The following is a 26,662-nucleotide window of genomic DNA, read 5'->3' as shown; positions in this document are numbered from 1 at the left end:
AGGGTAGAGATAGTCTCATTTAGCTGGCATTACAAAATACTAACGAATCAGGCCTTTTATGGAATTTGGATGTGCGGGAGGAGACAGGGGCACGTTGCTGTAAGCAGCAAGACATACTGTAAGGAACGTAAAAGATCAACAGAACAGAGTGTCGACGTGAGCAATGGTTAACTTGGACTTCACCCTTGAGGTTTTTCAGACGGGAATGATGCTACAATCAGACATTTATATACTACTAGTCCTTACCCGTTCTGAATATATGAACAGCAAATTATGTTCAGTGTGGTGTCGAAACAGCGCGTGTGTTCACGTTAACATGCCCCGTCCAACTGTCAGAGCTGGCTTTCAGGTGCCTGTGCCACGCAACCCCCGCGTTGGCCGCGATGCTTCCCCAAAGAAGATGTTATGTCGACTGACGCAAGAGTAGCTACTAGCTAGTAGTATCAGGGTCCGAGTCGTTTACCCTGTGAGGGTCTTTTACGCAGAAAAGTGTGTCCCAGTATTAATCTGTGTCCGTCCCAACATGCATTTATTTTCACTGGTGACCCGGAAGCCGTCCCAACATGCATTTCACTGGTGACCCGGAAATTAGGACAGACACACAGCGATCGGTGAATTTAGTAATGATGATGTAGAGGCCCATATCTTTTTGTGCATCTTCTTCCTCATTTTCATCTTCAATGTATAATGCAACACAGCTGCATGCGAGAAGCCAGTCAGCATGAATTGAACTGTACCTTAGAGGCTTAGAGCACTGGTTCTCAACATGGACCGGGCAGTGGGCACCTCCAGGAGGTTCCAGGGGGTCCCTCCAGTGATAGTTAGTACCGTTAGAGTCAGAGTCAGACAAATGGGTCACACACAAGGAAGCCTAACTTTCAAAAACAATAATATATGGGCTGGACTTGTTATTTGTAACAGCCTGTGTGATCCTTTAGTCAGCAACCAGGGCGCTGTATCACAAACGGCAAACTAAATAGCCTACATCTGGCTCGCTCCAATGCTAAATGACAGGCCAGGGCCCCTACTGTAATCACTACCTTTGTAAAGAGCGGAAATATCACTGGCTTCATTTGACAGAGGACTTTCATGCTGCCGCCCAGAGACAACCACCTATTTGCATGTCTCAACTCTCAACAGATTTCCCTTTGCACCTGACCTGACCGGCTCACATCTAATGGCCCAATATATTGGAGATCCACTTGCTCTGCTTGAGACTTACTGAGGAGTGAGGAGTCAGGACCCAGTGAGGAGTCAGGACCCAGTGAGGAGTCAGGACCCAGTGAGGAGTTAGGACCCAGGCCAGGCTTGGAGCGAGCGTCTCCCGTCAGGGCTTGATAATACTTTGTTGCGAGCAGTGTTTGCGCACGGTAAATACTAATAGTTAATCTACAAGCTCACAACTGTGACACATTGAGAGCTTGCAGATCAACAATTTATCGTGCACGACACCAGCAACTGAGAATAAATCTGGCCTTAGGGCAAAAGCGGGGTGGTTTCTTTGGTAAAGTCGGACCCAAACATCAATTATGTTCCAACTTCCAAACCCTTTCTCCCAAAGCCAAGAATAATCTGCCTCGGCAGGGCTCAATTATAGGCTATTTCTAGCTCAACTCATTCCACACTGAGCGTTACAGTACACGGAGCCTTTCAATGCACTCAATGAGAAAAATCTTCTTTTTCTGGGATCAATGACCCACATCTAGTATCAAGCAATTTATCTTAAACTGTGGGTAAAATGAATGTGCACTAATTCCCACATGTCCATAGGAAGGCAACATGAGAAGCTTTTAAGCCTAATTTATATACAATTGCATGACGTTGTGGCTCACTCAAAGGAACTCATTTGCTAGCTAACAACGTGTCACAATGCAGCACTTGTCAACAAGCCACACCGGCGTGCAATGGGGCATACTGTCCATACATTTAAATTGAGCTTTAAAAAGGTGGGTGTTCTGGTTTCAGACTCTTGAGAATGTGTCCTCCAAATTGGATTTTATTCTTATCAGTGGCCGCCAGGAAAATGATGGCATCATACATTTCACCATGAACTAAGGTGCTGGTCTAAAGAAAACAGACAGGCAATGAAGCCCCAATCATTCAGATTCACTTGCAGTCTGTGGCTTCTTAACATACTCAGGTTAATCATTTATCCAAACTGCAAATACACACAAACAGACACCTCGACACAACCTCCTCAATCTAAGTGGAGATAAGGGCTCATCTGTGGCACTGGCACACAGGCCAAACAAATGAAAGCTGTCATTCTAGGCCACTGGTTCTCAACGCTGGGTCGAGGGACTCCCGAGGGACAGATGGCTGGAGGAGGTCCCGTCAGCTACAACATGATTTATAATTAGGCAGGAACCAAATGTACCCTTACAGTTACAGGTCTGTATAAATGTGTTCATGTGTACACTCTCAGAGTCAAATTAACGCTGATGGTTTTACAGTATAGCTTGGGGTCCCAGATTTCTTTTTAAAGGGCCTAATGCATATAAAACGTTTGAGAATCACTGATCTTGGCTGTAAAACACCAACATCATCATTCACTTTCAGTATCTTGGACAGCTGCGAGGCACAGTGTTAACTGTTCATTTAACTCTGCACACCAGTGTCTCTGAGAAGGGTGCCGGTGGGCTGTCAAGTGCTCAGAGAACCAGCTCTTACAGAGTCAACCATCTGAGATATTATCTACGCTGCAGTGAACTCATGTGTTTAATCATAAGAGGCATATATACTGTAGCCTCAAAAAAGTCCACTAGGGCTGGATTAATATTTATATCACAGTACCCTGAGCACCGATGGCAACTGTATATGACGATCATTTCATTTCCTTAAAATTTCTATATACCGGTAAATGCTTCTGAAGGGTACAGGGGTAAAGTACCTGCCCACCCTGCCCAACACCATAGACTTTCAGGGGAGGGAGATATTTCCCGCTTTGGACAGCTAAATTAATCAAATTAAATGCTTCTGAAAGGGTAAAGCACTAGTATTGCAACTGCATAGCAGCTACTATATAATACACTTAAAAGTAATACAAGGACATATTTAAATGTCCTATATAAATTGTGCAAAACTGCTATAATAAAGAAACACACAAAACCTTTTCTCTGAAATCTACTGCATGATAATGATGAAATGCAATAAAATCAAGCTACTGGCTTCAGGTATAGCAGAATAAAAAAGAAAGAAAGAAGCTCTACCAGTCAAAATGTAGGACAAATGCATAGCTTCTACATCGATTTAACCATGCACCCCTAGTCCGGAGTGTAGACAAACAACAAATATGGATACAAATAGTTTCTGATCTTGTTAAACATTCTGCAGTGCTGATAGGTGAGACAGACGAGCATTGCGCCAGGAGGAAAAAGCTTCATCACCTGACTGACCAGAGTGGTGTTGAACGGATCTATTGAGTCATATCCAGGGGAAGTACAAGTGAGTTTTGGAAAAAAACAAAAGTATTACGTGATAAAAACAAAAAGGACAACTAAGAGGGGCAAAAAGATGATACTTGTGCCCATTTCCCATTAGTTGTTGTGCATTACATAACATTATCGTGACCAGCAGTGAAATGCTGAGTTAACAGTTAATCCTAGCAGGGGAACAGCTTAGTGAGGGGCCAGGGAGGGGGAGGGGGTTGCTTTTCTTTTTACCAAGCCAGCTATTCTATCACCATACTCATCAATGATACCAGATTAAACAAAAAACAATCCCTTGGCTTGAATTATGCCCCAGATCATCGCAAATAGATGCGTTTCCTGTAATATAGAGGGATTCCCAGCAGTCTGCGATGCTGAGCGTGTGTGTATGCGCATCAACACAACAGCCTACACATCTGCATTCCCATCAGGGTCTTATATCCCAGCAGGACAGAGGGGAGGGAGATAGTCGGTTCTACTGACCCGTGGTTGCTAACGACTGGCCATGGCAGGCACTAATGTCGACTCAACTCCATGGCAAACCCAGAAGTAGACATTAAGGGAAATTTGCCACTGGTCCTCTGGGCCAGTGACTTCTCAAGATCACCATTGTAGCTACTGGCCCAGGAACCTAATTTTTTTATCAACAAATAACAGTCAAGAATTTACCCTCATAATGACGGGGCCGCTGCACACAGAACGCTATGTTGTAATTAACCCGACAATTTCCTTCCACAAAATCCTTACAAAACACTAGTACCACAGGAAACTAATGTAAATTTAGGGTTAGGGCCTTTTTTTTTAAATTGCATTAATTTTACTGGCCCAAGTGAGCAAGTGGAAGGTGTGTTCTAGTGGCATGGACTCATGGAGGGTAGAAATAGTACTTCCGGGCCAGCGGGCCATTTATAATGTCTATCTGATGACAGGGGTTCCCCAAGGTTCTGTACTAGTCTGCTAGCATTTCCCTCTACACCAAAAATAGATGATCTACAAACGCACAATGCTTCGCCTATTTTAGGTGAATGTTCACCACCCGAATAGGGAGTGGTTAACTAACCACTAACTAAGTGCTTGGAGCAAAAAAGCTAATAATGTCAACTGAAATTAAACAAAGTGGTTGCATCATAGTCCACTGACATGAGAATAATAATTGCATTTCTCTGCAGAACTACTGAGATATAAGTATTCACGCAACTATACAAGAGGACCCACACAGCCAAGAGCATGACCAACTTCTATGTGGGCTCCTATGAGTGAAACTGACTTCACCCCATCAATGTGTATTGTGCCAATGTGCCTACGTCTGAAATAGTTTGGCCATCTCCACCTCCAGCCTCGCAACAAACTGACCAGTTCCTCCCTCTCTCTTTCTCTGTCTCGCTCTCTGTCTGTGTTCCAGTCTCGCAGCTCAGCTCTTGCACAGCACAAGAACAAATCCTCCATTGTGTGTCTGTCATGCACTCTCTAGAGAAAATGAAGTTCTCTGAAGCATGCGAGATGCAACGCTGACAATTCTCCCAGTGTCATGCAGGAGGTGCGACAAGCAAGAGAGATGTCATGCTGTATGCGTGTTTTTGTTTACTTGTCAAAAACACAGCACAGGGACAGCTTGCCTTCTAGGCTGAGTGACCATATATATAGCAACCAAACTATATTGCAATCTTCATAGAGACAAAGACTAACACTTAGCAGATCCCATGGCAGATTTCTCTTTCATTTCCCCAGGAAAGACATTAAAAATAAATCACTGCAACACACTTTAAATAGATTGTGACTTAGTAGTGTATGGTTATTTCAGTTAGCAGAGGAGGCGTTGTTGATTATTTGATATTTGCACCTTGAATTTAGACTTCAGTGGTGACAAAAGGCTACGTACACATTAACGGTTATTTTATCGTAACTGAGTGTGCAAATTGAACAAATTCCATTCGTACACTCATAATTAAATAACCAAAACAAAAAAGCAATGGTTACAACAGTATGTACCACAAACAAAACACTGCAAAACATGAGTTAGCTAACGTCAGCTAGCTTTTATTTAGCTTGACATCGGGAGTAGAGTATGTGTTCTGTACAAGTTGCACTAAAAGCTTACTAGCAGTAAATAAAACATGTATTTTATCCAACCAGCTGGTTGACAACTCCACGTCAATGTTTAATAACAATAATAAAGACGAATGAAAGCCTTTCAATTTCTCAAACACAGCCAAACTAAAGCAGTCACAGAAAAAGTGAGGAGTGGAGGAGCTGACACTGCTGCCTGCCCCTGCTTGAAGCTAAAGCTAATGCTAAATCTGAGTGCAAAACTCCCATCTGTCTGTACCATAGAATAGCATCATGCTAGGCTACGTTTAGCCTGTTTTTGCTAACGCAGTTTTACACCTCAACATCACATTAAATTGGTGTCTGTTCACCTCGATACTTTATCTAATGTTACTCACAGCTTCCGTGTCCTGTTGTTTTACTTTAGCTAGACGTAGTTGTGTGACTCGCAGTCATTTTGACCAACAAGGCAAGGTTCCTCCTCCATGAAGGGACTGAAGCTCTGAGCTTTCTTTTTTTCCTCTAACTAGGTTTTGTGGTAGAAGAGCGCCACTGTCAACACGACACGCTGGTCCCACCTCCGGAGTGGTACACACACAACTGTGACCTAGTAAGTATGTGACCGACCGTTCAATCATTTCTGCAGGGCAAAAGTATGAAAAATATGAATCATATTTTATATTATTACAATATTTTCATTTAATATTGGCAAATATTAAATAATTTGTGCAGGCTAGATATTTGATGAAAACATTTTAAATTAAAGTAGGCCTAAATATTTGAATATGTAATTTCATTCAATAGGATATTAAGATAATAATATACTAAAATATGTATTTGTTTCTGGGTTTTGTTGTTTTAATGTCTACCGTATATAATATAATTCGATGAGAAATAAATGACCGAACAAACAAAATTCAATAGTGCGCCAGTTTCGGTGTGACGTCTTTCCTGATTGGCTGTGCTGGTAAGACGCCTACCACACTATGCAGCATATTGGATGAAACGCCTGTCAATCATAAACTGTAACATTTTGGGGATGAAATCGGGGTAGGCTATAATATTATTTGTTTATATGTTTTAATAAAAAAATGAGAAATAACTGCATCAAAATGTCATATTGTTCTGAAAACTATTTGAAACGCTTCAATAAAATTATATAGGCCTACTCTAAAGGTACATACAGTATAGAAGGCTTCAAACCTCAGACATTTTTAACCTAAAACTTTTAAATAAATGGAATGGGTGTCCAAATAAGTTGGTTTATGTAATAAAGGGGAAAAGTGCAATATTGTAAAAATGAAATCCAGACTTCATTGTAAATATGAAATGTGTGGTCTCATGTAGGCTATTAGGCTAGTAGATTGTTGTTGTTTTTTTGCATCTGTGCTCCTACTATCTTGAATGCATGAAAAAAAAATCTATTCACCATAATTTGCTATTTGTATCATGTCTTATAGTCATAATAGTCATGACTATCATCACTATTATAATTAATTTAACCAAAAGATTGTTATTCGGAGACATTCATTCATTCCTTATTAAAACAATTCAGGTTCACACTTCGATTGATTGGTTTAAGTATTTATTAACAGTTTGCAGAAGTACAGTACATTTCAAGCATGCACAACTCAATACAAAAAACTGTTAACTGTGAGTGGACGACCAATAAAGCACTAGACTTGTTTACAAGAGGGTCCACCTTGTTCAATTCATCATAACATTTTAGAGACATACAAATATACACTTCTATATAGTGAAAAAACAGGAAATCATCATCATAAAGAAGGTAAAAATGGAAAAGAAAACCTATACAGTGAGGGGGAAAGGGGGTGGGTGGGGGATTCAGATTAATCCCCACATACTTTTATTAGAATTTCATAGGTGACCTCAAAGGCCTTAGCACAGATAGAGAAAGTACACATATACAAGTAAGCCAGAACGATTAATGTGAACATGTCACTTCTATAGCAACGTGTTTCACACTATCATATAATATCGGTAGATAACAAAATTAAATTAAAAGGTTTTCCTTTCTTACTCTCCGCAGCCCACAAATGGGTCCTGACCCAGTGTTTGGTAAACAGTGGGCTAAAGCAGGGGTCTGCAACATTATGTGCCATGTTTTCATTTTCGTGATAGTCAGTGTGCCATATATAATTATGACACCACATCAAAATGTAATATTCCCAACTGATTTTGATTGTCCATAGGATACACATACCGGTAACCAGCTTAGAAATATTTCCTTTCACATCAGGATGTAATGATTATTAAACTCAGACCATGTAGACCACCTATGTCCCAGAATCCCTCCCCGGTCATGAGTTAGCTCAGTTTGAATGAATGTACAAAATTATGGCAGGATTTAATTTGAAGATGTGAGTGGACTTAATTGAACTGACTTTTTGGAATATTTAATTTTTAAAGAAAAAACTTCTCTGTCTCACACTTAGGCCAGTGTGCCAGTGACCAGTGACCAACCCTCCCCTGTGCCGATGTTGGCACCCGGGCCTAAGGTTGTCTACCCCTTGTCTAAAGGACAGTAGAGTGGAGGTTGTGAGGGGTTAACAGCCACAGTACAGGGAGGAGGAGTTTCTCGTAAATCTGAAGTGAAAGTGTATACAGTAGCAGAGACAGTAGTTTGGTTGCAGCGCACCCACATTCAACATGACGTTTAAAGAAATACTGAGAACTTAAAGACAGGTGAGTAGAATGACTTATTATGCATTAACATGCATATATACAGACATGATAGCCTATGCAGCAGTTATTTTCACATGCCTTGACATTTTAATAAAGATGACGTGATGAAGTGCCGTAGGCTACATCTGTCAACATGACTGTGCTCTATTCCAATACAATCCAGCAACCCTATAATAATTAAGCTGTGAGAAGTAGCCTATATCATTCAAGAACTACATCTGACACTTCATCTTTTATTGTGTAGAATGGCATCTGCAAGCAGTCTCCTGTCTGAAGAGCAGTTCCTGTGTTCTATCTGTCTGGATGTGTTCACTGATCCAATCGCCACTCCGTGTGGGCACAACTACTGCAAAACCTGTATCACACATTACTGGGACACTAATGATGTGTGTCTGTGTCCACTATGTAAAAAGGTATTCTATAAGAGACCAGAAGTCTTTGTCAATATTTTCATTTCTGAGATGGCTGATCAGTTTAGGAAGACACAGCAAGTGGGAAGAAATTCCAACATAAACCAAAAACCTGCTAAAACAGATGAAATCTCATGTGACTTCTGTACTGAGACAAAGCTCACAGCCCTGAAGTCCTGCCTGGTGTGTTTGGCCTCCTACTGTGAGACTCACTTGGAGCCTCATCAGAGAGTAACAGCGCTAAAACGACACAAACTAATCGACCCTGTAAAGAACCTGGAAGACATTATATGTAAGAAACATGACAGACCTCTGGAGCTGTTCTGTAAGACTGACCACAAGTGTGTTTGTCAGTTCTGCACTGAGTTAGACCACAAGTTCCATCAAATTGTACCTTTAAAAGAGGAATATGAAAGAAAGAAGGCTGAGCTGGGAAAGGCAGAGGCTGAAGTTCAGCAGATGATCCAGGAGAAACAACTTAAGATTCAGGAGGTCAAACATTCAGTAGAGCTCAGCAAGAAAGATGCAGACAGAGAGATAGAAGACAGTGTGCAGGTCTTCACAGCTCTGATCAGCTGTATTGAGAGAAGCCAGGCTGAGCTGATTGATGTGATTGAAGAGAAGCAAAAATCAACAGAGAAACAGGCTGAAGGCTTCATCAAAGAGCTGGAAAAGGAAATCACTGAGTTAAAGAAGAAAAGCTCTGAGCTGAAGCAGCTCTCACACACTGAAGCCCATCTTCAACTCCTTGAGAAGTTCCCATTCCCTACCATTAACAACCCTCCACCCACCAAGGACTGGACACAGGCCAATGTCCATCAGTCTTCATATGTGGGGACTGCAAGGACGGCTGTGGCCCAGCTGGAGAAGACACTCAGTAAAGAGATGAAGAAGCTGTGTGATGCTGAACTGAGGAGCATCCAGCAACATGAAGTGGGTGTAACTCTGGACCCTGATACAGCACACCGCAAACTCATCCTGTCCGAGAATGGAAAACAAGTAAATCATGCAGACATAAAGACGAATCTTCTAGACAACACAGAGAGGTTCTCTAAAACTCTTGATGTCTTAGGAAAACAAAGCTTCTCCTCAGGAAGATTTTACTATGAGGTTGAGGTTAAAGGGAAGACTCATTGGAATTTAGGAGTGGCCAGAGGGTCCATCAACAGGAAAAGAGAAATTACACTGAACCCCAACAACGGTTACTGGTCTATAAGGTTGAGGAATGGAAATGAGTACCATGCTCTTACGGGGGCTGATGTTGTCCTCCATGTAAAAGAGAAGCTCCAGAAAGTGGGAGTGTTTGTGGATTATGAGGGGGGTCTGGTCTCCTTTTATGATGTGGAGTCCAGAGTTCATATCTACTCTTTCACTGGCTGCAGATTCACTGAGAAACTCTATCCATTCTTCAGTCCTGGTTTTAATATTGGTGGTAAAAACTCTGCTCCTCTGATAATCTCTCCTGTCAATCACAGAGATTAGACTAATCCTATTTGCTATTTGCTACAGCAAGACATGAAGACTCATGAACCATAAACATTCATATTTCTGCCAGCAAGTTGTAAATGCTTTAAATTGTTGAATGAATCAAATATGAAAATATCAATGTGTTCACAGTGGAACTATTCTGCAACAACTATTGAAAATATATTGTAAATGTTATGAAGCCTTAACAACTTTAACATAAAATATGACAAAAGAGATTATTGTTGGTTAATTCATATAATATAATTTTACATTCTACATACACTTAGAAGTTAGAACTGGTTTTAACATTGTGTCATTCTTTCATAATCCCTGTGACTGTCATATACACTGTACATGCTTGATCCTTCACAGACTCCGTCTGGTAAGCATGCCTGCAGTAAATTGTTATATTAGACAAATGCTTAACGCTTTTTGTACGTTTGACATTGCTTTTTGTACGTACAGCACTTTGAATTGCCTTGATGTTGAAACTGTTATCACAATGAAATGGAAACATGCGAATGGAATCTGGAAACCAGAAAATGTGGTTCTAAGATCATTTAACTTTGCGACACATAATTGGTGTTGTCTGAGAAATCAGAGCCCAATGTATTCTTTCACACAATATTCTTAATGCTCCATAAACCCCACCAGGACATTCCATGATCCAGTTTTGATCATGGAGCAATGAGACAAATGGATTGCACATTACCACACTCCAAGGAAAGAGTGCCATCTTGCGAGTGACTGTGGTATTGCACACACATCAGCGTTATTTCATAGCACTTGTCATTGTCCAACCAGGGACAATGACATCCCACTTGTCCCACACAAGCGATACTGGAGTACCGGGTTAGCAACTTACTACTTGAGTTGCTGCCTTGATGTCATATTCGACCATAGGCCTATTGGCTATCATTTATAAACTCCTCTGGTGTCTCACGTTTTGTTTTAAAATCATGCTTTATTTTTATTTTCATGCTATTTTAACAGGCTTGAAAACACATCTTGCAGGAAGAGACAATGAGAGAGCTTTACAACAGAAGGCCAACTATTAGGGGACTAGTAACTATTAGGGCATTTGAACACTAGATGCAATTGTCTGCCAGTCACAATGTGGAACAGGGTCTCAATTTGTGGGACGCCTGAAAAGTCATGAGGGACCGTCCCACGCAAAGAGGTCTGAGGGACATCTGGTCAGCAACAATGATGTGCTAACATGCATAATATTTGTGTGCTGATGTTGACAACGTCGCCTTACGGAGCTTGGCCTTCTGGTTCACAGTAGGCAGGTAGCAGTGTATACCTTTGCGGGGACAGAGACACAGAGACACACTGATACAGAAGCACTCAGAGATCCGGAGATAGGTTACATAGAGATAGAGATTGAGACAGCTAGACAAACCCTGTTCTACACAGCCAGGCTCCTTCAGAGCAGAAGACCTATAGAAGACAGAATAAATAAAGACAATCAGTTAGTTTTAGTCCTTTTTGTGCAAATCCTCATTTTTATTTTAGTGGACTGTGTGGACTGTGTTTACCAATTTTAGTTTTAGTATAATAACCATGATTCACACAAGGAGAAAATACATTCAAACTAGACACATTTTACACATTTCTGTCAGAAAGAGTCAAATATTCAACAGAATATGAATATGTTACACTGCAGCTGTCCTAAGGTTCTATTGCCCTCTGCTGGCTGGCTTCAAGAGAGAAGAGACCAAGAGATCATGATGACAAACGTGGAAACATTGACAAAACATTGACTAATGTCTGAACAGCTGCTTTGGAGCCACATCCTCAATATGGATACAATATCAGCTGGAGAAGGACTGAAAGGAGCAGCTTCCGCTTCTGCTATGTGTCATTTTAAAGACATGTGAAACTGAAACCTCCTGTCAACATCCTGTAAGCTGCTTGTGCAATCAGCTGACTTCATTTAAAACAACAATCATAATACCAAATACAAAATGTGTCTTGAAGAGCATCTAAAGAAGAATAAAGAAATAAAATGAATAATCAAGAAATTTGAGAGGACCTGTGATGTCATGACATAGCCTACTTTATATTTGTGTTTTTTCTATTCACTTGGTCAGGTCCACAGAATGAGAGGTCTGCTCTGCCGGAAATATTGCGAAAAAATGGCCATTTTTGTATACCCCACCATAGACAACCAATATAAGGCAAAATTGCATCATGCTTTAGCATGTGACATGTCAAACTAGGGGGTTTTCATGATTCTGAATCCATTCCAAGCATTAGTTTTGCACGAAAAATACTCCATGGCCTAAAAACAGCTAAAGCCGTCATCACAAATGTGATGAGGTCAGCCCATTTGGGACATTAAGGAAGTGGATATGGCCAAATTTATGTGGATATGCCTGGGGTGACCAACCACCAACCAACTAACTGACGGGAACTGCACGTTTTCATAGTGAATGCGACCTGCAGTCGCAACAATAGCCTACTAAACATTGTTGATTTGAGTCACTATGTCCAACAGTAGAACACATGCCAGATCTGCTACCTCTTCCCAAAACACACATGCACGCCCACACACGCACACCAGAACCAGTAAGACCCCTGAGGGCGAGAAGCGACCTCGCCCTAAAGGGCATTAGTCTCGTTGACGGGAGGACTGCTGGACGAGCGCTGGCGCTTTGGCATGGGGGGTCAGATCAACATGGAATGAATTCTGTACTAGCCATATAAGGAGCATGTCTTGAGTGTACAGGGTTTGATGAGGTCAGACCAACATATGGAATGTCAGAACAGGTCAGCTCCATATATGGAGATCTAAGGGTGCAGCGTGGACATTAGGGACTTTAAACAACGACGGTTTTCAGGACGCCATCGCCGTAGCTGTCAAAATCATTAAGCAAAATCCGTCGCCGATGGCGACATTGGTTCCCATGGTGACGGTCTATGCAGCGTGTGTCAAACATGAACACTTTTTTTAAAAACACACCGTTGCTAACTTGCCGATATTGCTTAATTCTTACATGCACTGGACATGATCAGCAGTGGAAAGAGGATGGTGCTGGAGCAATTTGTGTTATTCTAAAACCGTTTTAATAAACATGGTTAATGTGACATATGGTATTAGTGTTATTTCTTCATTCAGAGCATGCCAACACATTACACAGCATAAGAACGGTGATGGAGCAATCGGTGTAAATGTATGGCAGCTATAATTTCAATAAACATGGTTATGACATGGTGGTGTAAGTGTAGGTTCTTCCGTAGTAGAAAGTGCTGGTTGAATGAATTCCCCACTGTCACATTAGTGGATGTTTAGCCAATTGTTAACATTAACTGTGTTGGTCGACGCAAAAACATTACAATATTCTGCATACACACAATATACCCAGTCCCATTCAGAACATGACGCTTCTGCTATCTGACCCCACTATTCCCAGAATCAAGTGCAAACGCCTTGGCTCCGGAGATCTTCTCGAGCCATTCTACCCGTTGCCCCTAGTGACCATGGGGATAATGGCTGCAATTTTTGATGTTCCTTGTGACTACATCACTGCATGGATGGATGGACACTCTGTGGTGCTTTCGATTGGCTGCGTCTGTACTGAGAATACAGTGTGAGAGTGTAGACAGTCTTGGCACCATCAATTTATTATTACTCCTGCCTGCCAATTAAGACGTGAAGATGAGGACAGTCAATGTAAATGTTTACCTGAGTGCTGGACAGAGAATTCTGGAGATGACACACGCACGCACACGCACGCACGCACACGCACACAAAGTTAGCAAACAAATGAGAGTAGACATGTATGTGAGAGAGTGTGTGTGTGTGTGTGTGTGTGCGTGCGTGCGTGCGTGTGTGTGTGTGTGTGTGTGTGTGTGCAGCGTGCGTACATACGTGCGTACATACGTGTGTGCATTGTAGTCATCTGTTCTGTTCATCTAGTTCAGACTAGCAGTCTGACTAGTAGTAGACTAGCCAGATAACAACCTCACCTCTGGGTCACACGCACGCACGCACGAAAAAAGAAAGAAAACAGATGGGAGTCCACAGCCAAATCCATATCTACTTTCTGGTCGTTTGAGAACCACTAAAACGTCTGTGGTCTCCAAGGCTACAGAAGCTAGGTTGCAAAGAAGGTTTTCAGAATTCAAGAGATTTCTCTCAGGAAAACTCCATCACATCTGGATCTGGGATAGCCATAGCCTATATATAGGGTTGGAAACGTGCTATGGAGCAGCTGGTCCAGTGCTTACAGCGAGTCTCTCTCTGATACTCACTGACTGTAAGCACTGGACCAGGGCTAGAGCTGGACACTCACCTTTTGACTTGAGGACCCAACTCCATGTGTGTGTGTGTGTGTGTGTGTGTGTGTGTGCGTGCGTGTGTGCGTGTGTGTGTGTGACTTTACTAACAAACCCATGGACTTGGCCAATCAAATGCCTTCGTGGGCCGGTCTTTACTCTAGCACGAGGAAATTCTGATGACTGACGTGTGCGGGTCAGCTCTCCAGCCAGTGAAGAGCCGCGACAGGACAGCCTGTTTTGGAATTCTGCCCTATCTCATCGGCGCATGGGAGGGCTTTATTTCTTTGTCTACCATCCAGTTACATGACACCCGAATCGGCCAATCCGCAGTAACCAAGGGCGTGGCCACAATGGCCGATCTTACGCCTAAATCGCCAATGGGCGTGGTTTGTGCTGACATGTCCCGCCCATTGGCCGGTCTGCGGCTGGTTTCACACAGACAGTTGTGTGTTTCATAAAAATGCACTCTGATGCGGCAAGTAAGTATCCTTTTACATGGCTTTGTTTTTAACCATATTTTTGAATATGCAAATCATTCAGCAGAGTGGGGATTAATCGATTAATCGGAGACAAAGCTTTTACAGACGAGTCATATGCATTGCATCTACTTCTGTATTGTGCAGAAGATCATGCATGGATTGTGTGCTGTTGTATTTTCCAGTTGTCTTGGGGCGACAACAAAGGGAGAATAGTTGCAATAATAATTCCATGTGATGTGGATGTGCAATGGGGATGCTTTTGACTCTGCAGTTTTCCTGGTGGGGCTGGAGATGTTTCAGCGTAACGTTGGTGGTGTTCAATTGTGTTTCCGAGTCCAAATCGACATGCCATGGTTTTCGGTTAAAAAAAATTGATCTGTTGTGATTTTTTGCCCGTTGATTACAGTCGAGGTTGCCTAGGAATGTAAACTTCAACTTGGTGACAGTGTGATGATGTTGTTAAATCGGTCAAATGTGCAGTCAGCTGCGGAAAAATACAGAGAATGAAAAATTGTGACGCAGTTCTGTAAAACATCTTTCATTGCCTGCTGCAGTAAGTGCTGTCTGTCTGTGCGCCATTTACATATGGTAATAACATATTTATATATGCAGTAGATATGTTATAATCACGATACTATTTTGCTTTTTTGTAACAATGTGAAAATGCATTCATCAGTTGAGGTAAATGTTGGGGGAGAGGGTTGAAATAATTATTTTTGTAAGCCTGGGAATTGTAGTTTGATTTAGCAACTACAGTTCTGGTTCCTATGGCGTTTATTAGGGAAATGGACTACAACGCCCATGTAGCCAACTCTCCAGATACTTTGTAAACTCTGTGTGCAAGTTGTGCGTGTGTGCACTGCTATTTTAGGTATGCAGCTAGTGCTATCTAGTCGCACGTCCGTTGATTTGTCTGGTTTTTCGGCCTTTTGGAAACGAATTAAACACGACTATATTGGACGACATATTCTGAAAGCAAATGGCTAGATGACATATTTGGCTAAAAGGTAGCATGCATGTAATCCAAGTCATTTAGACTTTGCAAGCATTACGTGTGGAGCAGATCCAGCCTGTCATGCGTGTGATCACTATTCAGTCTTTTTTAAAACGTATCTTTTAAGCCCTAAATCATAACATAGTCATATTGTTCAGGTAAAAAACAGTTGGGAATCTGATTATAGAAACGGATATACTAGTGCTATAATGATGTCACAGACCATTCATCACAACTGCATTGATACCGTTAGAAATGAATGGCTGTTATGGCTCTGTCAATATATACAGGAGATTGTCAGCTGTGGTCTGTTGTTGGATTTGGATCCATGTGTTTTTCCGAAGAATATTTGAAGGTTATGCATGTAGGACCAGTTCTGATAAAAGTTTGTCTTTCATTTGTGGACATTATAGATTTTCAGCTGAACTCCCATTTGTCTACACTGGCCAGCATTCACAAGATCTACCACACCCTGCACAGGCTGGTAAATATGTTTTATGTCAGTGTGTGTGTGTGTGTGTGTGTGTGTGTGTCCTCCCACTAGAATGTAGCTAACATTTCTGCATTCCTCATGACAGAACCTGACAGAGGACGTTGGACAGGACAGCCACCCCTCAGGTAATAATCCATCTTCTATAGCAGGTTCTCATCAAAGTTAGGTATAAGGCCCCATAACTCTGGAACCAAATGGACCCATTTGTACACCGTCTCTCTCGATTAGGATTACTGCTATTTTCTCTATTTTTGGACGCCACTAATGTACAATGAAGTATGCTACATCATCATCATTTTCCGACCGCGGTCGAGGTCATGGATTTCAGTGCCACGCCAGACTTCCCGGTCCTTCATTGCCACCCCCAGTTCCTGCTTAGGGTTAAGTGGTTAATCAGACTAATACATTTAGTTTATTATAAAAAATGGTGTTGTTTTGATATACAAAAAAGTCTGCTTCTCGGTTAACCTAAATGAGAACTATTAACAAATTGGCTGAATATTCCATCATTTGTCAAACTGCTTTTGACGGAATTCTCCGTCAATTAATTAACTTTATCGATATGAAACTGTCTCACTGAAAATCTACTTTTAAAACTGACTGAGTTGCTAGGCAATGCCTTCGTCACCCCCAGCACCAGGAGAGGTGCGCGCGCACATTCCATATTTCCATAGGGTCCCATTAAAAGTAGAATCTTCTTTGGCTGTTATCTCTGAAACTACGAGTGATGCTAAATATTGGTTTCAATATAATTTGACCTGTCCGTCTGTCTTCACATTGGCCCAGCTTGTTCCAGAGCCATGCCTCCCAGGAAAAAGAGGAGACCGTCCGCAGGAGACGACTTGTCAGCCAAGAAAAGCCGCCAAGAGAGGTACTGTATGATAGCATTATTGCTCAGGAGTCAAATGGCACCAGTCATACTGTACCAGCAGAGCTAAGACTTTCTCATTGCTCTGGCATGACTATAGAATGCTCACCCATATCTAGAATGTTTTGGAGGCCCCGTTTTAAATCATGTGTAGTTAACACTTAATAATCCCTTGTAGCTAAAATAGACAATATACAAGCTCACAACATGACGTTGTGAGTTATCAATTTTGGAAACATTTTGATAATTCTGTCAACATGCCCAACATGGCTGTCAGGTTGAAAGTGGTTGAAATGGTAATTTAAGGGTGAGAATTTGAAAAGTCACGGGATAGATTGCCATTGCTATGATGCTGTGTTGAGTTGACTGACCATTTCTTCATCTGCAGTGTTTTCAGAAAACACGACACGTTGCAGATCTGTGAAGAGGAGACATTCTCCAGTAAGAGATGCATAGAGTGGTTCTACGAGTATGCAGGTGAGGATGTCAGTGACGGTGTATTTCATGACATTCACAATCAGCTCCATGTTGACTGACTGTCTGTGAGTGACCTATAAAGCCAGAAATGCCTGCTCAGTGGGTGGGTGTTACACCTCAGGTGTTACACATGGATGATGATGTCACATTGATCTGTATACAACAGGCTGTGACGATGTCGTGGGGCCAGAGGGCATGGAGAAGTTTTGCGAGGACATCGGTGTGGAACCAGAGAACGTAAGGAGTTCAATTCAATGCCTCTTTAGTCTGCCTTAGTGCCTTGCATCCTTATTGTTTCAATTTCAAGATTATTCATTTTTTGTTTGTTTGTTTGTTTTTGAGGACAGTGGGCAGCCGTGTTCTCGGTTGGATGTTTGGGCAGCTGTGTTCTCAGTTGGGTGTTTAACAGGCTTTGCCAATTCACTTCAGTGGATGAATTCATGTCACGCCAAGCCGAGGGAGATGTGCGTGGTTGTAAGGGATGCTTCTTGTGTCCTGTCCAGGTGGTGATGCTGGTGCTTGCCTGGAAGCTGGATGCACAGAGTATGGGTTATTTCACTCTCCAGGAGTGGCTGAGAGGCATGGGCTCATTACAGTAAGTCCTACAATCAAGCTGTGATATTTTTAATCACCCTGGATGAGACAGGCTCTTGAGTCTCTGTGTTATTGAGTCATAACCGTGCTCTCCGGTGTTCAGCTGCATGAGAGCAGAGTGTGTGTCTGTCTAAAGTGGCTTTGTTCCGTTGTCAGGTGCGACTCCACGGAGAGACTGCGCAACTCCCTCGACTACCTGAGATCTGTCCTCAATGACGCCACCAGCTTTAAGCTCATCTACAGATACGCCTTTGATTTCGCCCGCGTAAGTCAAACTAAGCATCTGACTTGTGTGTAGAAAAAGTGGCGTTTGACTGGATATATATACTAGTAGAGGCTCAAAAAGCAGATAACATGACACCCATTCCTTTTCCTAAGATGACGACCCGGTGACCATTTCTCAGAAAGGAGTGGTCCACGTCATTGTTTTTGTAAAAAGTGAGAGGTCTTATCAAGTGTTCCACCTCCTGTATTTACACAGCCTGCCTTGGGCTGATGTAAGCATACTTTCAGGAGAGTAACACAATGACTCCAGATTTATACTTGGTTGAGCATGTCTCGTCAAAAATCAATCAAAAATAGGCGGTCTACAAGCACACAACACGTTGCAGTGCGACATGTCACAAGCTTGTAGAGCCACAATCTCTTAATGCGCCATAAGCGCGCAACATTGACTGTGACAGTGCTGTCATATTTAAAGATCATCAGATCTGATGGATTCATGTGTTGCATTATGGGCAGGCATTGTGTTGCAGATACTAATGAGCTCACTGTGTTTGTCCCTGTGTGTGTGATCTCTGCTGGATGGACGTCTCACACTGACCTGGTTGTTTTGTTTTGTTTTGGATTTGGACAGGAAAAGGATCAGAGGAGTTTGGACTTGAACACAGCCAAGTGCATGTTGGGACTTCTCCTGGGAAAGACCTGGCCTCTGTTTCCCGTATTTAACCAGTTTTTAGAGGTGAGGAGGGCCTGAACGGAATCCAAATCTGAGCATGTCGCACAGCTGTGTTTATTTCTTTTATTATTTGCGGTTGTATAAACCAAAGCCTCTATGCTTCCTCCAGCAGTCCAAGTATAAAGTCATCAACAAAGACCAGTGGTGTAATGTTTTAGAGTTCAGCAGGACAATCAGCCTGGACCTCAGTAACTATGATGAAGATGGTGCCTGTGAGTAAATATGAAGATCCACAATATTCCAGCACACACAGTACAGTAAAATCCTCAATGTTACAGACCCCTGAAGGGCTGTACACCCAGCACAATAAAAAGTTTTATAAAAATAAATTGCTCCAAGTTAGTCAAGTGGAAGGCTGAATCCACAAAACAGCGATGGTGAACAATATTGTTCTGCTCCCACGTGTTGTATACATCCAGTATGTTAACGAAGTTAAAGACACAGCCATACTCGGTTTTCACAAGCCAGAAGGCGAGCGCCTTGCTCCTTTTACATGTAATTTGCTCCTATCACTGAAGACTTTAGCAAACAGAAAAACAAAAAGACATAGAAATCTTAGCTTTTATAGAAGCTGGCAAATAAGTGCTAATATAGCGTATGTATGTAAAATTGTCATTGTTCAATATGAATTATTATCCATATGAATTTGCAAATAATCAAAACTCTGCATAGAAAGTGAATCATGTTCAAACAGCCATTGCTTTTCGAGGGTGTGAAAAAAGGTCAAGATACAAAAAACACATTCACCATGGGCTTGTCTGCTTGTTGACTAATGGAGTACTCTGTTATGGAGCTTCTTCTTCCCATAATGCACTGCTAACACACTAACATTTCAGAATAAGAGTTCAGTACTAATACTAGTATATCAAAAATAAAAGCACATCAATAGTTTACTACAAACAAGCAATGTAAACTTAAGATTCAAACATGAACTAAAAGCAACAATCCAAACACTCACCAATTCAGTTCAAGTGCTCCAGCTCATCAGTTCAGTTCATCAGTGTATTTGGAGGTCTAAAACCAATCATCAGTGTTAATATCATGAATTGTAAGTAAAGTGATGTGCACCTCACTGACTGAGACAAAAGTGCTGTGCTTTATACTAGGGTGTGGTGATGATTGCTGATTGAAACTGGTATGACTGAGTGAGTGAGTGAGTGATCGGTGTGATGAGCTGTGAACTGATGCAGATGGTACAGTGACCATACAAATAGATACAAATACAGACATACAAATATAGTTAAGGTTATATTAATTAGCGTGAACGGGTCCATTTACTTCCATTTCTACACTTTATGTTAAATTGACACGATTTTTTGTACACGCACATGAACGTTTTGCATTATTTACATCTATCTCTCTTTTCATTTTTCCTAGGGCCAGTTTTGTTGGACGAATTTGTAGAATGGTACAAGGAGAGAGAGATGTCATAGCCAGAGATCCCAAAACTGCCAACATGAAGACTTGTTTTGAAGGGAAAAAAATAAGAAAAAGATAGAGAATAAAGAACTGAGAGAATCACGACCATGACGACAGCTATGAGAATCAACAACTAATAAGTATACAATACAATGAAAAATGGGGAAAGTTGTATGTCGGCAATGGCATCGGGTGTTTTCCTGTTGGGTGGGGTTGGGGGTGTTATAGGTCAAAGGTCAAGGGGTTATAATCCAGCCTGGCTGCATGCTGTCCAGAGAGAGAGCAGGTCCTGGACTGTGACTGTGGACTGATATTCCCTTCCAATGTTCCATAGTTTTATCAGCTTGTGGCAAAGCCCCGCCCGGTGGCATTCCCTCTCGCCCTCACTGTGATGTGTCATATCGCTGTCTGTGTTAGGATAACATGCGGCCATAGGTGGATGGGCGGTAAGGCGACATGCTGTGACAAGAGAACGCCACTCCTCAGCCCTTTGCCTCCAGCACAAAGAAACCAACAGTGACCCTGTGAGAAAGTCTTAAACCACATGAACCCTAGCGGCCCTATTCTGGGGGCGAACATTCAGTGTAAATAGTCGATGTACAAGCTCCCAACGCATGTGTCGTGTGCTTGTAGATGGGCTATTTTCGACAAAGAGGAGAGGCGTAAAGGCCTGGAGGACTCCCATCAACTAAGTATATAGGGTTTAAGACAAGTGATGGCGCATTGGACATTTTTATACCTGGTGCATCAGACATGAACTGAATTCTTAAAGAAGCACACACTGTGTCAAATGGTTGCGGCAGGCTGGCGACGCCTGCGTGTTTTCTTTTTATTTGTACCAGTGCTATTATTTTTCTTACGGTGCCTGCCCCCCCCCCCCCGTAGCCCCAGATTGTGTTCCAGTTTGCAAAGCCCCCCCCCCCCTGTGATGGTTTCAAACATCATGCCCACTCTACTATCAGCACTGCTATTTATTACTTTATAACTTGCAACACTCAAACGTTTTGACCAGTATATCGTCACGGTCGGCCGGAAACCTTGCATGTCCAAAACCGTTACTTTTCAGGAAATGAGGGTGGGGCCAGGGGGACGACACCTGTGTTCCAATGCATCCAATTTAGTTTTTTTTTTGCCATAGTTATTTTATAAGACAGACAAAGACCGACTTAACCACTTCAACCCATTTAGACCCGTTACAGCTATACGTTGGTATACCTTTCAAGCCGGTAATTTTAGTTGTTACTATTATAGCAACGTTTTTCAGAAAATCTAGGTCAGGAATTAGAAGGCGTGTTTAGAATGGTTCTCTGGTCTAAATCTTAAACCCGGCATCCCTCTTGTGCATGTCAAGAATTTCAGAAATGGGAGGTCTATAAGCTCGACACGTCGCATTGTGAGTTGTAGATCTGCTATATTTGCTTATTTTAGAATTAATTCTAAAATAGGCCATACATTGTGTTCCCTATTTTCTTTTAGGCGATACAAGGTTTCTGTCCGACATCAACAATTTGTTGGTCCTGTGGCAAGTTTATATACTGTATGCACGATGTGTTGGTGAGAATATACCTGTGCCTCAACATGTGGAAGTCAGAAGTCACTTTGTGTCTCACATCTAAATGCATAAAATGTATGCATACACACACACACAAACACACACACAACATAAATAGTGGTCAGGGATTATTCAGGATGAATTCAGACTGTCGGGCCGGTGTTTTGAGTTGAAATAGAGCCAGGTGCTGTTAAATTTGTCTTGATAATGTGGCATCCATTGTGTCTTCCTTAGTTCACTGACTGTTCGTTTCAGGTCTTGGTAGTAGCATCTCTCCCCCAGCACTGACAGTGTTAGTAGATCGATGGGGGGAAGACGAGGTGACCCTCTCAGGCGGGACAAGGTTTTATTTAGGCTTATCTAGACCTAGCTTAGCTAGGTAGCTTTGGTGAATGCATTACTTTAGAATCTTCCCCCTAGGGTCTAATCAAAATGGACATTGACAGTTTGGAACTGTGTAATGACGCTATGCTGTTATTTCTGCCTAGTATAATGTTCTTGTAACAAATGTATAAACCTTTTGTCTCTGGCTGTGATGTGATGCTGAAATCATCCAAGACTTAATTAATATTTGCATGCATGCTCCATCAGAGCTTTTCTGTGAATGGATGATTTAAAATGTTTTTATTTTTCCTTTAATGTAAAATTACTTCATTTATTGTACAGGAATTTTGTGCAAGTACCTTTCTTTTGTGCTTAATTTGATATTGGCGATCATGATACCTTCACTCTGTTCTGAACACCATGATTGCGTCTTATTCAGACCTGGAACACACCTGTAACCTCACCGTGGAAGAGGAGTTCCCTCCTGCATTTAACCTCCACCAAACGTTCTCTGTTTATAGGAAGGTGCCTCTTAGAGCAAAGGGGATCACTTAATACCTTGCTCAAAGGCAAGTAGTCGGTGCTGGGACCTTTCCATCACACTACTATTGTAGTACCTCTCAGAATTTACTTTGAAGGTAATACTGAATGAGTTTTAATACCAGCCCGTATGTAAATGCAACCCTTTTGCTTTCTAAACCTTGTAAGAGCTTTGGTTATATAATGTCAGAATGCATTTCATTCATCAGCGTATGAGAATTTGTTAAATGATGGACTTGTAGTTCTTGTAGACTGCTTACTAAATACTTGTATACAAAGTAATTGAGATAGTATTCTTTCATGTTAATGCAGGAGGATGGACCACCTTGTCCTGGCTGTATATATGTATGTAAACTATGTATGTGTGTATATGTCAGTTTTCACTATAACCTATGTCTATACAAAAATAAAGGGGTTTATTAACTTAATGCTCGATACAGGTGATTGTTTTTCCCACAACTACAGATAAGTATTCCTCACGTCAGTGATACTCAACCTCAGGCCCGCGGGCCACATCAGGCCCGCGGGACCATTATGACTGGCCCACCAATGAAAATCTAAAAAAAAAATCTGGAAAATGAAATAAAAATAAATAAATCTGAATGAAGTTATCTTTAATTACATTATTATAAGTAATACTATTAGAGTTGTACTATTACTCGAACGAAAATAAAAGCTTGGGGGGGGGAGATGCAATGCAAATGAAAGACATATATTGTGTATCCCTATTCCCTGACATAATTTTATAGCTAAACGGACAGAATTCTATTTTATTTGAATGATGAAACCCAGCTGCCATTAATAGTTGGAAATGGAAATTGCGGAAATTGTAATTGCGGAAATTGCAGAAATGGTGGAAATGGAAATTGCGGAAATGGAAATTGAGGAAATTGCGGAAATGGAAATTGCTGAAATTGCAGAAATTTTGGAAATGGTAATTGCGGAAATTGCGGAAATTGCTCTTCAGTTATAGCTATCTATTTTCAGGTAGATTGTTTTATTTTACTCAGTCAACCATATCACTACTCATTTTTTTTCATGAAAAAGGTCATAGCTGGGTAATCTATTTTCAGGCAAATTGTGTTTATTGTATTTTATTTTACTCAGCCATAACAATTTATTTTCTGTTAACCAACTTACTGGCTGGCAGGCAGGCAGACAGCTACTCATAGACAGACAGACAGCTACTCATGGAGAATTGGACAGGCAGGCAGTCAGACAGCTACTCATAGACAGGCAGACAGACAGCTACTCATGGAGAATTGGACAGGCAGGCAGACAGCTACTCATGGACAATTGGACAGGCAGGAAGGCAGACAGCTACTCATAGACATACAGACAACTACTCATGGACAATTGGACAGGCAGGAAGGCAGACAGCTACTCATAGACAGACAGACAGCTACTCATAGACAATTGGGCAGGCAGGCAGACAGCTACTCATAGACAGACAGACAGCTACTCATGGACAATTGGACAGGCAGGAAGGCAGACAGCTACTCATAGACAGGCAGACAGACAGCTACTCATGGACAATTAGGCAGGCAGGCAGACAGCTACTCATAGACAGGCAGACAGACAGCTACTCATGGACAATTAGGCAGGCAGGCAGACAGCTACTCAGACAGACAGCTACTCATGGACAATTGGACAGGCAGGAAGGCAGACAGCTACTCATAGACATACAGACAACTACTCATGGACAATTGGACAGGCAGGAAGGCAGACAGCTACTCATAGACAGACAGACAGCTACTCATAGACAATTGGGCAGGCAGGCAGACAGCTACTCATAGACAGACAGACAGCTACTCATGGACAATTGGACAGGCAGGAAGGCAGACAGCTACTCATAGACAGGCAGACAGACAGCTACTCATGGACAATTAGGCAGGCAGGCAGACAGCTACTCATAGACAGGCAGACAGACAGCTACTCATGGACAATTAGGCAGGCAGGCAGACAGCTACTCAGACAGACAGCTACTCATGGACAATTGGACAGGCAGGCAGACAGACAGCTACTCATAGACAGGCAGGCAGACAGCTACTCATAGACAGGCAGACAGTAAGACAGCTACTCATTGACAGACAGACAAATAACTACTCATGGACAGACAGACAGACAGACAGACAGGCAGGCAGGCAGGCAGGCAAAGAGCTACTCATGTTATGTTATTATGTTATTATAACAGCTACTCATGTTATGTGCAATAATTTGTGCAGTTATGGAAACAGCTCTTTGTGTTTATGCAAGAAAATGTAACACATTTATTTATTTACATATTGTGTGCATGCACATTGTACTTTGATACATTTTGCGAAAATAAAGCAATTGAAAGAGAGAAGTTATCAAGTATCATTAATGTCGTAATTTTTGTAATGTGGCCCACAGGTAAATTTATTTGAGTATCCCTGCCTCACGTTATCATTGCTATTGCTCATCAGTATGCTATTGTCATCCAGATGTGAAAATAATTTAGAAAAAGTTGAGAGTACGTAATGGCACATGATATAGACAAAAGGAAATGTGTCTTCAAAAATGCATTCAGTAGACATGGATCAATGATTCATAAATTAATTGGTAAGTTATAACAATACAAAATGATGTCAAAGATGAGTACTTACAACATAGTACCTTAGTGTTGGTGTATATCAAATATAAAATATATACTTATGTTATTGTTATACATATTTCCAAGTTTACAATTTAAACATTTTTCAAAACCACAGAGTATAATTCAGTGAGTGAGTTAATAATCAGCAATGTCAATCATCTTTTTATGGTGCTTGCTTGCAACGTTAAACTTCTGTAATGTTTGACTGGTCAAAATGGAGTGTGGAGGTTTTTGAGCTGGTGTTGGTCACATTGCTCTTATGCTGGTCAGTCCGGAGGAGCTGTGTTGTTGTGGAGGTTATGCTCCGATAGCCCCGTGTCGCGTGGTATGGTGTCGCCACTCCCAGCCCTATGAGACTGGGGCTCCTTTCTACATCACTACTTCCAGATGTGAAAGACGTTGAACCCGTGTAGGACCCGTCTTGCTTTTCACTGATCTTTAGAGATCTCCACTTAGGCACTGCCACCCCGTCCTCCTCTGGTGGTGGTGATCCTGGGACAGGAGGTGGCTGGGTATCTACAACAGTATGGCTACTGAGCTGGGAGATTCCATGCTGCATCCCTGCAGCTTTTGTTCCATCTGTTGAGGAATATAATGGCTTGATGTCCCTAGTGGCTTGATACTTAAAAGTGGTGTGCCCATGGTAAGCTGTATACTGGTCAGTGTGTTGACTAGAGCTTCTTTCAAGTTCCTCATGTACTGTATCCCAGTTCTCTCTGTTAGATGACATGGCTTTCAGAGCACCCAGGCCCTTCCTCTCCCTCCGGTCCTCTGACCAGACACTCCCATCTATTCCATCTGTGCTGCTAGAGGTGTTGTCAAACTTGATGTCAAGATTAAGAGCTCCTCTGGGTTGCAGAGAAGTACTCATGGGTCCAACGGATGAGTATGAGTTTGATGGTGTGATTTCGTGTTTCTCTCTCTCTTGTTTTTTGTCATCCTCGCTGTCGCTGCTTGAGGAAGAAGTGAAAGGTGGATGCTTTCCCGGGACTGCAGGTGGAGC

The 26,662-nt window shown here is 41.9% G+C and overlaps 3 protein-coding genes across 8 annotated transcripts in view; 2 read left to right on the top strand and 1 right to left on the bottom strand.

The window, feature by feature from the left end:
• fryl (furry homolog, like) overlaps window positions 1–6,012 on the bottom strand; it is a 107,265-nt gene extending 101,253 nt beyond the window's left edge. For both annotated transcript variants that reach the window (XM_080769814.1, XM_080769813.1), the window contains exon 1: window positions 5,873–6,012. The gene's annotated coding sequence lies outside the window, so the exon portion shown is untranslated. The remainder of the gene's footprint in view (window positions 1–5,872) is intronic.
• A 2,081-nt stretch (window positions 6,013–8,093) lies between these two features.
• On the top strand, window positions 8,094–10,338 carry LOC308320520 (E3 ubiquitin-protein ligase TRIM39-like). The gene is made up of 2 exons (XM_080771001.1): window positions 8,094–8,180; window positions 8,425–10,338. Exon 2 carries the CDS (start codon window positions 8,426–8,428, stop codon window positions 10,070–10,072), a length of 1,647 nt encoding a protein of 548 aa, XP_080627127.1. The 5' UTR covers window positions 8,094–8,180; window position 8,425; the 3' UTR covers window positions 10,073–10,338.
• Window positions 10,339–14,759: 4,421 nt separating this feature from the next.
• dcun1d4 (DCN1, defective in cullin neddylation 1, domain containing 4) lies at window positions 14,760–23,470 on the top strand. 5 transcript variants are annotated; one of them, XM_080770712.1, is made up of 11 exons: window positions 14,760–14,823; window positions 16,231–16,301; window positions 16,396–16,435; window positions 17,097–17,181; window positions 17,567–17,655; window positions 17,822–17,892; window positions 18,159–18,250; window positions 18,406–18,514; window positions 19,106–19,210; window positions 19,320–19,419; window positions 20,585–23,470. In XM_080770712.1, the coding sequence occupies exons 1-11, from the start codon at window positions 14,805–14,807 to the stop codon at window positions 20,638–20,640; spliced, it is 837 nt and encodes a 278-aa protein (XP_080626838.1). In that variant the 5' UTR covers window positions 14,760–14,804; the 3' UTR covers window positions 20,641–23,470. The 5 variants fall into 5 exon arrangements, with proteins under 5 accessions (XP_080626838.1, XP_080626837.1, XP_080626839.1 ...); XM_080770711.1 differs by having other exon boundaries at window positions 19,317–19,419; XM_080770715.1 differs by lacking the exon at window positions 14,760–14,823 and adding an exon at window positions 15,183–15,376 and having other exon boundaries at window positions 19,317–19,419.
• The last annotated feature ends 3,192 nt before the right edge of the window (window positions 23,471–26,662 follow it).

The sequence above is a fragment of the Protomyctophum bolini genome (genome assembly GCF_963924005.1).
Source record: "Protomyctophum bolini genome assembly, chromosome: 8".
Taxonomy (NCBI): domain Eukaryota; kingdom Metazoa; phylum Chordata; class Actinopteri; order Myctophiformes; family Myctophidae; genus Protomyctophum; species Protomyctophum bolini.
Note: the sequence above shows the minus strand (reverse complement) of the source record. Positions and strands in the feature narration are given on the sequence as shown.